The 11,212-nt window shown below is 35.3% G+C and overlaps 3 protein-coding genes across 7 annotated transcripts in view; 1 reads left to right on the top strand and 2 right to left on the bottom strand.

Annotated features, from left to right (window-relative positions):
- LOC108949985 overlaps positions 1 to 11,212 on the bottom strand; it is a 436,537-nt gene that overhangs the window by 228,436 nt on the left and 196,889 nt on the right. The window lies entirely within an intron of this gene.
- Positions 271 to 1,903, bottom strand: LOC100175481. Its single transcript, XM_002122629.4, has 4 exons — positions 1,790 to 1,903; positions 1,330 to 1,455; positions 1,033 to 1,131; positions 271 to 677 (listed from the first exon to the last, which is right to left on the bottom strand). Exons 1-4 carry the CDS (start codon positions 1,842 to 1,844, stop codon positions 430 to 432), a joined length of 528 nt encoding a protein of 175 aa, XP_002122665.1. The 5' UTR covers positions 1,845 to 1,903; the 3' UTR covers positions 271 to 429.
- Positions 6,226 to 10,510, top strand: LOC100180253 (lymphocyte antigen 6D-like). Of its 5 annotated transcripts, XR_001974981.2 has the most exons (5): positions 6,226 to 6,355; positions 6,798 to 6,926; positions 6,994 to 7,095; positions 7,149 to 7,324; positions 10,363 to 10,487. XR_001974981.2 is itself a non-coding variant. In XM_026837142.1 (4 exons), the coding sequence occupies exons 1-4, from the start codon at positions 6,301 to 6,303 to the stop codon at positions 10,321 to 10,323; spliced, it is 411 nt and encodes a 136-aa protein (XP_026692943.1). In that variant the 5' UTR covers positions 6,226 to 6,300; the 3' UTR covers positions 10,324 to 10,492. The 5 variants fall into 5 exon arrangements, 4 of the variants coding, with proteins under 4 accessions (XP_026692943.1, XP_004226718.1, XP_026692942.1 ...); XM_026837142.1 differs by lacking the exon at positions 7,149 to 7,324 and having other exon boundaries at positions 10,199 to 10,492; XM_004226670.4 differs by lacking the exon at positions 10,363 to 10,487 and having other exon boundaries at positions 7,149 to 7,449.

The following is an 11,212-nucleotide window of genomic DNA, read 5'->3' as shown; positions in this document are numbered from 1 at the left end:
ATAATAATTACTAAACCATTAAAAAGAAGAAACACATTCGCAAAATTAAGAAACAATTAAAACAATTTGTTATTTACAAAGGTTTGTTATATAGGGTGGGAGAAGACGGGTCACCTTTAGTTATAATATCTAAATATTCTGACCGTGTTTTAAACAAGTAACAACGATCTATGGGAGTCGTTAGAATATGGTTTTATACATCTTTGAATGTTCTTTGTTTACTACAAAATGGGATGAGAAATTAGAACTAATAAAAATTGTCTCATATTCTCTCACCCTACTATATGTATTGTTAATTACACAAAAGCACGACTAATAGTTTCATAATTTGACCACTGAACTGCAAAAAAATGACTTGCCCAGAATAGTTCAGTGATATTTAACCCTATAGACCTGTATGTCCGTTTAATCAGTTATTGTGCTTGATTATTAACCGAGAATAAATTGCACGGTCAGAGGTGCGAGCACAGAAACTAAAATAAAGACAATTCCTCCTCCAAATTTTGAAGCTCCACCGCGGGCAGGATTGGGGAATTTGTGTCCCCCAAGAACGGTATCACCGATTTTGTTCAAAACATCACTATAATCAGGTATTCCAAATAACTGACCCGGTGGTGGAATTAAAGAAGAAACATCCGAGTATAAGTTATTTAGAGCTGCTCCGGTGTTACAATTATCTGCAAAGCAAAAAAATACGTTTGCACCAGGTTGTAGAGAAGCGGCGACAATGGTCGTTATAACGCGAGTGTTCTGTTTTACACACTTCGTACCCACTTACAAGTTACCACGTATATAACTGTGTAGGTAATTGTTTTGATATGGCTGACAATTTAGACAAGTTATGAGGAACCACTAGATGCTTTCCAATAAGGAACACATATCGACCACAATGGCTCAGCAAAGCTGAACCTCGAGCCCATATTCTCTGGTGTAGAGGCAAAAAAAGGCTGTACAAATGCTATAGCACCGGTTTTAAATGAGCGCTTAGATTAAAACGTTAAAATTGTTTGCTACTAAAATTAATTTTATTACTTGTTCTGCAAGTGGATGTACATAAGGACTTGCCATCAGGCCCTTTGGAACAGCCTTCACTTTCCATGCCACTTCCACACCCCCTTTCTTCACCTGAATCTGTATGCACAAAGAAATAATAATAATAAATGAGCACGTATCTCGTAAGTCCTATAAAAAGTTATTTCAACTAGTTAAGTGAGTCTCTTCACTATACCATAAAGTATCTCCACATTATAGTACGAAGTCTATTAAAATCAGATAATTTATTTAATGAACATAACTTTAATTTACATTATTACTGTTTATGTTGCTTACTGGAGTTGTACAACGTGCGGGTATAGCAAACTCCTGACGAGCAAGGAACAGAATAAGTTTCGGAAACAAAGCCAGTCTCACAACCTGTAGAAGCCGTCGAACACGAATAGCAATTCATGGCCAATCCTACATATTAACAAGTGTTATAAAGTCTTTGTAAGTTTATGCACCGCAAACGCACGTTTAATTTTGAAAAGCAATTATATTACGTCTTTGTCCGGCGATAGGGCGCAGTAATCTGCTTTTTGCCCAGTGATTACAGAAGCGAGACTGCTACTGTTGTATATACTTGTGAGCACGAGGTGTATGAAACAAAATACCCATATATTTTGTCTTTGCCCCGCCACGCGAGGGGCAACAGGCTACATTTATTCCTTTTAATCCCCTTCGTCTTTGTGTTTTATTGCTATTTATTTTAAGATAATATAAAATTGAACAAAACGTAGATAACAACACTGACCTTTGTTTGTAGTTATAGTAACGACCACAAACAGCACAAACAGTGAAACCGACATTGTTTCTTACAGTAGCCTATAACTGTACAGCTAAAAGTTAACTTTGAAATAATCGGTTTTAAGTTTTTAATTAAACTAATCAAACCTCTTAACCACCTGTATTTATATATTTGTTACTTGCAAAGGGAAATCACATTTTAAGGAACTCTCAATTGTTTATGGGAACAAAAAATAAAAGAAATCAATAGAAAACTGTGCGGAAACTTTGAAAATTTTGCTGACCGCTTGTTTACTAGGAAGGTAAAAAATTTCCCTTTTAATTGAAATATTCTAAGTTCCTCTTTCGCTTCCTATAGAAAAATGTTCTTTGTTTCATGAGCATCAGTTTCACTTTTTAACCCGGAGAGATTACTGTTTTTTTTTTCATTCAATAATGGCAGTCCGTCATTTCCTTGAGGAACAATCACTTTCGTTGCTGTGTGTGTCGATTTTGTTTTGGTGTGTTTTTGTTTAGTCAAACGTGACTCAGATACATGAATGAATAAAGTACCTCGTGTCCGCTTACGAGTTATAGCAAGTATGTGACTTAGCAATTTTTGTTTGTGTTTTCCTGAACGGCTGAAAATTTGAACAACCTGCTGTATTCACCACCATAATAGAACATTAAACGTTGTGCTGCCCTGGACACTAATTCTACACTATAAAGTAGTCTACTGGTAGCAATAAGTGTCTTACACAATATGCTGGGTATATTAGCCTTATATACGAGAAGATTTGGAATTCTTTTTATTTAAAAAAAATCTACAAAGTTTCCGCCAATACCCGCGTATAATATGGCAGCCATTACAAACATGGCATATCAATATGCAGTCATACAGTGGGCGATTGCACATCAGAATGAAGTAAGTAGGGTGGGAGGGAGATGGGACACCTTTATCCAAATATCCTAACAGTGTTTTTAATTAACAACGGTCCGCATGGAAGCCTGAGAACATGGTTTCATAATTCTTTGAATGTTTTTGTTTACTACCAAATTTGACGAGAAAATTAAATAAAAAAGTGTCCCATCTTCCCCCACCTCCCCCTCTTATAACTCAGACAGAAACATTTTTCTATTGATTGTATTAAATCCAAGTATATTTAAAACAACTACTACTAAGTTTAACTCATAATTAAATGCAATGTCTCAGAAAATAATTACGAGCTTAAATACAAACTACTATACAAAAGCCTACAAAATTAAATCACAAACACTACGGTTACACAATTATAAAGCTTCGATAACGGAAACAGTTTAACTAATGAAGCGCTGCATAAAAAGTGGGACGAGCATTGCAGTTGAAATAAGAAACTTCCCGGCTACGTTGCTCATAGCTCCGCCATCGTCGTTACACAAGTCTATTAAAGCAAAACATAAAAATGCTACGTTAGCAATGTGGCGAATAATAATACCTGTTTTGCATGTCGATCTACAGGATTCGGAATTACACCCCACGTTATAACACCACGATTTAGGAGATGACGTACAGTTTCTTGTGGTGGTAACACTGGTGACTTTCGACACTGTTAAAACAAGACAAGTGAGCTTTAACTCGATTATAAGCACTTACGGAGGAAGTAAGTCTATAACCCCGATGCCGTTTTTATATTGAGTAAATAATTCTGCTGAATCGGTTTTAAAACAAATGATGTGTTTTTTCAATTTGGTTTACAATTTAGACAACACATTTAAACGTTTTTAGGTTCAATAAAACCCAGTTGGTGTCAACAATGTTTTCTTGGATTCGAAAGCGATTTCATAAAATGGTTCTGGTTAAAAAAACTTGCAGCAATAATTTGTCGTTGTTGTTGTCTCGCAATAGTTTAAACCATCAGGACATTCTATTTCGTACGCCGGATCAAGAAATCCCTTTTCACAGCCACGATTACGATTAGCGGTGCTGGTCTCGCATTGATAGCAACGTATCGCACAAGCTGTGAAACAAATTTCGTTTGGTAAAAATGCACATTTGTTTTACGCACTATGCTTACAACATTTTGTTTAGCCAGTAATATATTATTTATATTTGAACACGGTTTATATTATCCGCTTTGCCATATAGTTTTGGGCTGTTTTACCTTTGCTTGTAATAATAAGAAAGGGTGGTTCGGACGCTTTTTAAAAACCCTCTTAAATGTTACAGTATTTTCGACATTCGCTTATCCTGCCCTATTGCTATGTTAGCTGCTGTAACAGCCATATAACTGTATATAGTAGAAAGAGGAAAATGGAACACATAATCATTCCATTTTCTCGTCCCATTTGGTCGTAAACAAAGAACATTCAAAGAATTATAAAACCGTATTCTCAAAACCCCTACACGATCAGGATATTTAGATATTATGTGCTTAAGGGGTCCCATTTTCCCCCACCTTATACGATATTAACTAAATATCAAACCTGTATCGGCAGCAATAGCCATGACAAGAAACATCAAACAAAAAGTAGAAATCATTTCATACACTTTCGGGTTTTCTGAAGAAATCGAGTATACAGTGGACTAAAAACAAAACTTGAATTGAAAAGTAATTTACTTAAGATAACTGTGAGCAAATTACCGCAATAATATAAAAATAAGTTTGGCAGGAGGCGACTCACACAATATCACTAAAAAGGTACTGCATATCACCAACAATATTTGTTGCAATAAACAATATATGTCTGCCCCTGCACCGGTAGACAAAGTTTCACAAGAATATATAAACCGTTTTCGAGGTATCGGCAAAATGAAATTATTATTTGCTGGCCGGCCAGTGTTTTGCCCCATTATTACACGCGACAAAGTGACGGAAACTCGAAAATGGTATAATTTCAAAGAGAAATTGGCATGGTTAGATTCGGCTCCCTAAAGATTATCTATGAACAATTATGCTTCTCTTACTTCGGTAACAATTTAAGTTTTTTTTATCTCATACTAAGATGCTGCTGTAATGGAATAATTTTTATCGCACCTTCCAAAAAAGTTAAGTTCGCTTCTAAATTCAAAAGTCAAACTTGACTTTTAAACATTTTGGTTTATTGTTGCATCAGTCTTTATTAAATTTTACGACGCCTTGTTAGCATTCATATTACTTTATTATCTTGCCCCCCTGCAAAGGTAATGTAGCCAAACAAATAAAAGTTTGATGAAGTAAAACTGCTTGGTTTTATAACCTAGTTGCTCAAGGTATTCGTAATAAAAAGTAACAATAACAGAAACGAGTTTTATATTATTTGCATGTCTGGTGCAATGTTGTACTTTCTACGTTTATTTACCAAACACAAATAGTGTTGCTGTAGGAAGCGATCTTTTATGCAAATTCAAGTAAAGGCATTTCTTTGTTCGCATGAAAAGCAGTTGGGAAACCCATTCTTATAAACGGCGCAGTAGTTAACTGGTAAAAGAAAGCGTTCACCCAAACTAGAAGATACCATGCTTGGTGTTGCCAACGCTGTGTCTGGCGCTGCAGCGCTATGGGTATTGCGCCCGCCGCTAACCGACAGGTTATGGGGACTGCTTCCATTGTGAGCGGATTTTTTCCCTGGTTAATATTTCTGTTTTTTTTTGAAATATTGAATAATCTAAGATTTGTTATGACGTCATCAATTTTATGATGACGTCATCAAAAAAGATAAAAATATGAATTTGAAGATAATTTTATACTGCACAAACTTCCTAAAGAAAGTTTTGGTCTAGCTGATATGCTTTGCTTGCAAAATCCAATTAAGTGAGACCTGGTCAAAAAGTGAAAAATTACGAAAACCAATCTCGCGCTCAAAGGGTTATGAAAACACTAAACAGCACAATCTCCAACCCAATGTTCACTGATTGGTGTTCAAATCGCACTCATACACAAAAACAAAAAATAAACCTAAAAGATAAAATTCGGTTAAACCTATATAAAGCTCAATGCTCCAATGTGTTTGGGTATTTTAAATATTAAAAAAAAACGAGGTTTCATTTGACGATTAGGCTTTTGTTCTTTATTTACCCGTAACGAGATCGAACTTAACTAATACGCTTTGTTCGCCACTATCCGTTGTAGCAACAGTATAACTATAAGGCAACGCACAAACACAAGAGTGACGAGACAATGCTTTATTCCTATGTTTACACGAGGCACGCCAAGGTATATCAATATCATGTAACACCCAACCACCATTCTTAAGTTCTGCCTTTGTGCCAACGAAACAATCAAACTGCGAACTCGTGGGTTGTTTTCTAAGAAAATAGCGCACACAAAATGGAATTCTCATTACGAGTTCTATGAATTATAAAAGTTGACGAAGTGCTATTGTGTTGGTTTGTTTTATTAACCTCTCGGGCATGGTCTTATTGATATATATTTCATTTGCAAACGGTTTTGACATCAGTAGCAACCAAACCTATTATAGTTCTACCATTACCTATTTATGCAGTAGCATTAATCTTATATATTTTAGGTATTATTTTTTATATTAAGGCTCACTTGGTAGTATATCTGACTTTACTATACAATGGCTAAAACAGCTCTTTTCTTGTGCATTGTTCTTGCATTGACTGTTGGTCAAGGTAAGATATGTTTTCAACCGCATTAGTATGATTTTCCAGGGTGGGGAAGACGGGACATCCAAACATCCTGATCGTGTTTTAAATCTAATAAGTAACGGTTTATGGGAGTCGTAAGGTTAGGTTTTATAGTTCTTCGAATGTTCTTTGTTTACTACCAAATGGGACAATAAATAAAAAAAGTAAATAAATAGATCTCCCATTATCTACCCCACCGTAATGTATTACACATAGCGATTAAACTTATTGCAATTTGGGTTAAACGTCTTACAATTACGGCATACCAAACCGAATATTAAAAACATTTGTTGCAAACAATAACAAAGGTGTACTATAAGTACGCCCGTGTTGAACGACTGTAGGTGCCGCAAGGATAAAAATTGACAATAATTTATTCATTTTGTGGGCTTGAGTCGCCAACTTTATATTGATTTTATTCCTGCAGGTTTGGCCATCAATTGCCATATATGTACGACTTCGGGAGCAACTGGATGTCTTACAGGATCTGTTTCCACCAGCAACTCTGTAGATTGCCCAGCCGGTGTATGTTTAACCACGACCACGTACACTCCAAGTGAGCCTTATAATACAGCTTAAGCAAATCATTTAAACTACTTTGATTCATACTTCAATCTCCACAGTATTGACAACCACTACACGATCATGCGGTGTAAGTGCATTACCTTCATCGTGTACAGGAATCAACGGAATACTGGTAACATGCTTGTCAACATGCAGCACAAGTAATATAATGTTAAGCTTATACTAAGCACTCGGTAATTTCTGATTTTTTCAGATAATTGTAACAATGGTACAAACACCAACACTTTAGCTGGTGGATCTTTGAAACTCGGGGGAGGAAATATTCTCATTGCTATTTCTATGCTGGCTGCATTGTTTATTCAGCACTTTTTGGGTTAAACTAACCAAAACGTAGTTGGTTGCTTTATATGGAGTAGTTTAATTTGCCCATGCATATTAAAAAAATGGGGTTTAGATTTTTTAGCTTTGTATATATACAACAATAGTAAATTTTATTTATTTATGAAGTTTGAATATTTTATAGAATTCTTCAATAAATGAATAGTTGTGCAAGCCTTCCTTAGTACTTTTGCAACATACATCATTTTTTTACCGCTTCTCCGTTTTAAGTCTATTGCTGTATAATTAGTGCATCAGGCAACATGCAAAACACAAAAAAATACTATAATGTGAAAAACAACGAAATGAATCAATAGTAATTAACACAAATAAATCACACTTACCGGTTAAATGTTTGAAAAGGTTTCATGTAATGAAAAAGTTGTACAACGTGGTGGAGAAAGATGGGGACAGCTGTTTATTCTATTTTCCCGTCCAATTTAGTAGTAAACAAGAACATTAAAAAAATTATAAACCCGTATCCGCGCGACTTCCACTGACCGTTGTTAATTGTTTAAAACACGACCAGACTATTTGTTTGGATATTATGTGTTAATGGTGTCCGATCTTCCGTCACTCTGTTATATTAAGCAAATTAATTTAGAACGTGCTTACTCATTAGAGCTTTGATCTCTTGTTTTTTTCTAATTTTCTGGTTTTTTTCCACGCTGTTGTTGTATATTTCCTGTCTAGACATGACTACGTGATCCGGGATCGAATGATTTGGCATAAAAGGGGAAATCTAAAGAGGCGAGGTTCGTCTGTTGCAGCAAGATGTTTGTGCAATAACTGCTAAAAGTTCAAAACACTGTGTTGTACTTGTATAACAAGTCGTCATTTTGCAAATATTAATAATATAATTTTATTGATATTTTTCATACAACAAATACATTTGGGGTATTATCCTTAACACAGCAGTGGTTCACTTTGAGAAAGTTTATGCAAAATGTTAATAACACTCCAATGATTAAAATAGGATAAATGATTAAAAAGTTTTCGTTCAAAGGAAAAAGTTGGTTTTTGGTCGCCTATAACCACTAATGACACACTTGAATGCTATTGAGGTTTTTAGCTTATTGCGATGGATGCGACTCTGAATATATTGTAACAAGATCTGCCAGTGCCTTAGGCAAATGTGAACGCAAATCGGCTTTAACTTGTTTGTGCTGAGGCAAATTTTATCAAAGCGAATGCGCGCAGGCTATGAACAGTTTAAGCAGTAAAATTAGTAACTTATATTCAATATAGCGTTGGATATATGAAGTCCAGTTTAGGATCGCTTAGGCAGCGCACGTGTAAAAACCCAATAAATCTTATTTTAGAAACACCTGGAACCTTTTCTGTTTTTTTACCGCTTTACAAGTTTATTTAATGATTCCTGCCCTATAAACAATCATGTTCTAAATAGGACCTGGACTGAATAGCATATATACATCTTCCCCCAAACGTCAAAACTGATTGAAAACTATACTCACGTTTATAAATACGCATTTCGTCCAATAATAGGATTTTCTAACAACGAAAATATGACAAAAAATTAGCATAAATCATAAGTTAACTTATTTTAATAGAAGTTCTTATACCGAGCTACGAAAGCATAAAACATGACAAGGGACCAGTCGGTTATTTGATAAATTTGGTAATTTTAAAAAATAGATTAGAGTAAACGTCAGCTCTAGTGGCGCACATGGAAAAATATTATAATTCCGTATTCTGGATTTGTCCTAACGCTGTACAAATTTTCCAACCCTTGCCCCAAACAAACATCTTCTATAACCCACTAAGAAAATAGCGTCGACGAAAACAAAAAAATAAAGAGACAAAACGAACAAACAACTTTTCATAATGAAATTATCCCCATGGTAATTGCTATATGACTTATGAAAGCTGACAAAGTGCGATTATGTTGGTTTGTTTTATTACCGTTTCGAACTCTCTCTTCGCAAACTATTTTACCATCAGTAGCAGCCGAACCTATTCGTTCTACCATTACCCATTTAAGCTGTAGCTTCCCTATATTTTAAGCGTTATAGGCTCACTTGGTAATATATCTGACTTTAAACAATGGCCAAAACAGCTCTTTTCTTGTGCATTGTTCTTGCATTGACTGTTGGTCAAGGTAAGATATGTTTTCTACCGCATTAGTATGATTTTCCAGGGTGGGGAAGACGGGACATCCGAACATCCTGATCGTGTTTTACCCAATTATAGTAACAGTTCATAGGGGTCGTGGGGATGTGGTTTTATGATTCTGTGAACGTTCTTTGTTTACTACCAAATGGGGTGACAAAAAAAATGAAAAGGTGGCCCATCTTCCCCCACCCTACTATATTACACATAGCAATTGAACTTATTGCAATCTGGATTAAAATGTCTCGCAAATACATCCGCATTGAATATTTAAAATATTTGTTGTAAACAATAAAAAGGTATACGGTAACACGTAAAGCGGACACGAGATGTATAAAACAGACAACGACTGTCGAAGCCCCTGTAAAAAAATGACAATAGTTTATTTATTTTTTGGGTCTTTTGGGTCGCCCAACTTTATATTGATTTTATTCCTGCAGGTTTGGCCATCAATTGCCATATATGTACGACGACTTCGGGAGCAACTGGATGTCTTACAGGATCTGTTTCCACCAGCAACTCTGTAAATTGCCCGACCGGTGTATGTTTAACCACGACCACGTACACTTCAAGTGAGACTTATAATAATACAACTTAAGCACTAAAACTATAACTTTGGTTCATACTTCAATCCCCACAGCATCGACAACCACAACACGAGCATGCGGTGCAAGTGCATTACCTTCATCGTGTAGAGGAACTAACGGAGTACTGGTAACATGCTTGTCAACATGCAGCACAAGTAATATAATGTTAAGCTTATACTAAGCACTCGGTAATTTCTGATTTTTTTAGATAATTGTAACAGCGGTACAAACACCAACACTTTAGCTGGTGGATCTTTGAAACTCGAGGGAGGAAATATTCTCATTGCTATTTCTATGCTGGCTGCACTGTTTATTCAGCAATTTTTGGGTTAAACTATAACCAAAACTAATTGAGGTGGTTTATTTTGTCGGTGCATATTAACAAATGGGGTTTACATTAATTAGCTTTGTATATATAACAACATATATTGGATGGTCATCAAGCTTTGATTAATTTTATTTTATTCATGGTGTTGAATATTTTATAAAATCCGTATTAACAATAAATAAGTAAATGCGAACGTTCGTTGGTTATTATTATGTCAAACACAAAAAGTATTACTCGTCAGTTATTCTGCTATAACAGAGTTGAATGAGATGGGTTATGTTTTTATTCTCTTTATCGTCAGGTTTGGTAGTAAACAAAGAATGTTTACGAAATTATATAAACCGTGACATATCCCCGGCAACTCAAAAACATCATTGTTAGTTGTTGTTAAAAAGGATTGGGAAATAGGGATTTATGTCGTAACAGTTGGTATTCTATCTCACTCGGTACTTTTGCAACATATAGTAGGGTGGGGTAGGACGGGACACCTTTAGCACATAATGTCTAAATATCCTAAATGTGTTTTAATCAATGCCTACGGTCTGAAGGTATCGTGAAGAGACGGTTTATAATTTTGCTTTTTTTGTTTACTACCAAATGGGTCGAGAAAACAGAATAAAAACATGCCCCATCTCCCCACACCTTAGATATCATTCCCTGACGCTTTTCCGAAAACAACAACAGATTTTTTATTTAATTCCCCGTTAGTTGGTATTATACAATATTCATTAGAGATTAGGGGCATTATACGAATGAAGTCAAAATTTCATAACGAAGCAAAGTTTCTCAGGCATCGTAGATTTTGCGCAAAAAGTTATACACCAATTAATTCGTTATGTTGTTGCCAATAATGATAAAATGAGTTTATTGATATTATATCCTATGTGCACAAGT

This window comes from Ciona intestinalis, chromosome 12 (assembly GCF_000224145.3).
Source record: "Ciona intestinalis chromosome 12, KH, whole genome shotgun sequence".
Lineage (NCBI taxonomy): Eukaryota > Metazoa > Chordata > Ascidiacea > Phlebobranchia > Cionidae > Ciona > Ciona intestinalis.
This window is presented reverse-complemented; position numbering and strand designations above follow the sequence as displayed.

What these genes read in the sequence shown, in the direction of transcription:
- LOC100180253 (XM_026837141.1), top strand. Translation starts at nt 6,301, where the DNA reads ATGGCTAAAACAGCTCTTTTCTTGTGCATTGTTCTTGCATTGACTGTT. An exon ending in TGCATTGACTGTTGGTCAAG is followed by an intron (nt 6,356 to 9,843) that starts GTAAGATATGTT and finishes TTATTCCTGCAG; the next exon opens with GTTTGGCCATCAATTGCCAT. An exon ending in CACGACCACGTACACTTCAA is followed by an intron (nt 9,976 to 10,043) that starts GTGAGACTTATA and finishes CAATCCCCACAG; the next exon opens with CATCGACAACCACAACACGA.
- LOC100175481 (XM_002122629.4), bottom strand. Translation starts at nt 1,844, where the DNA reads ATGTCGGTTTCACTGTTTGTGCTGTTTGTGGTCGTTACTATAACTACA. An exon ending in CCGCACGTTGTACAACTCCA is followed by an intron (nt 1,132 to 1,329) that starts GTAAGCAACATA and finishes TTGTGCATACAG; the next exon opens with ATTCAGGTGAAGAAAGGGGG. An exon ending in TACATCCACTTGCAGAACAA is followed by an intron (nt 678 to 1,032) that starts GTAATAAAATTA and finishes TTTGCTTTGCAG; the next exon opens with ATAATTGTAACACCGGAGCA.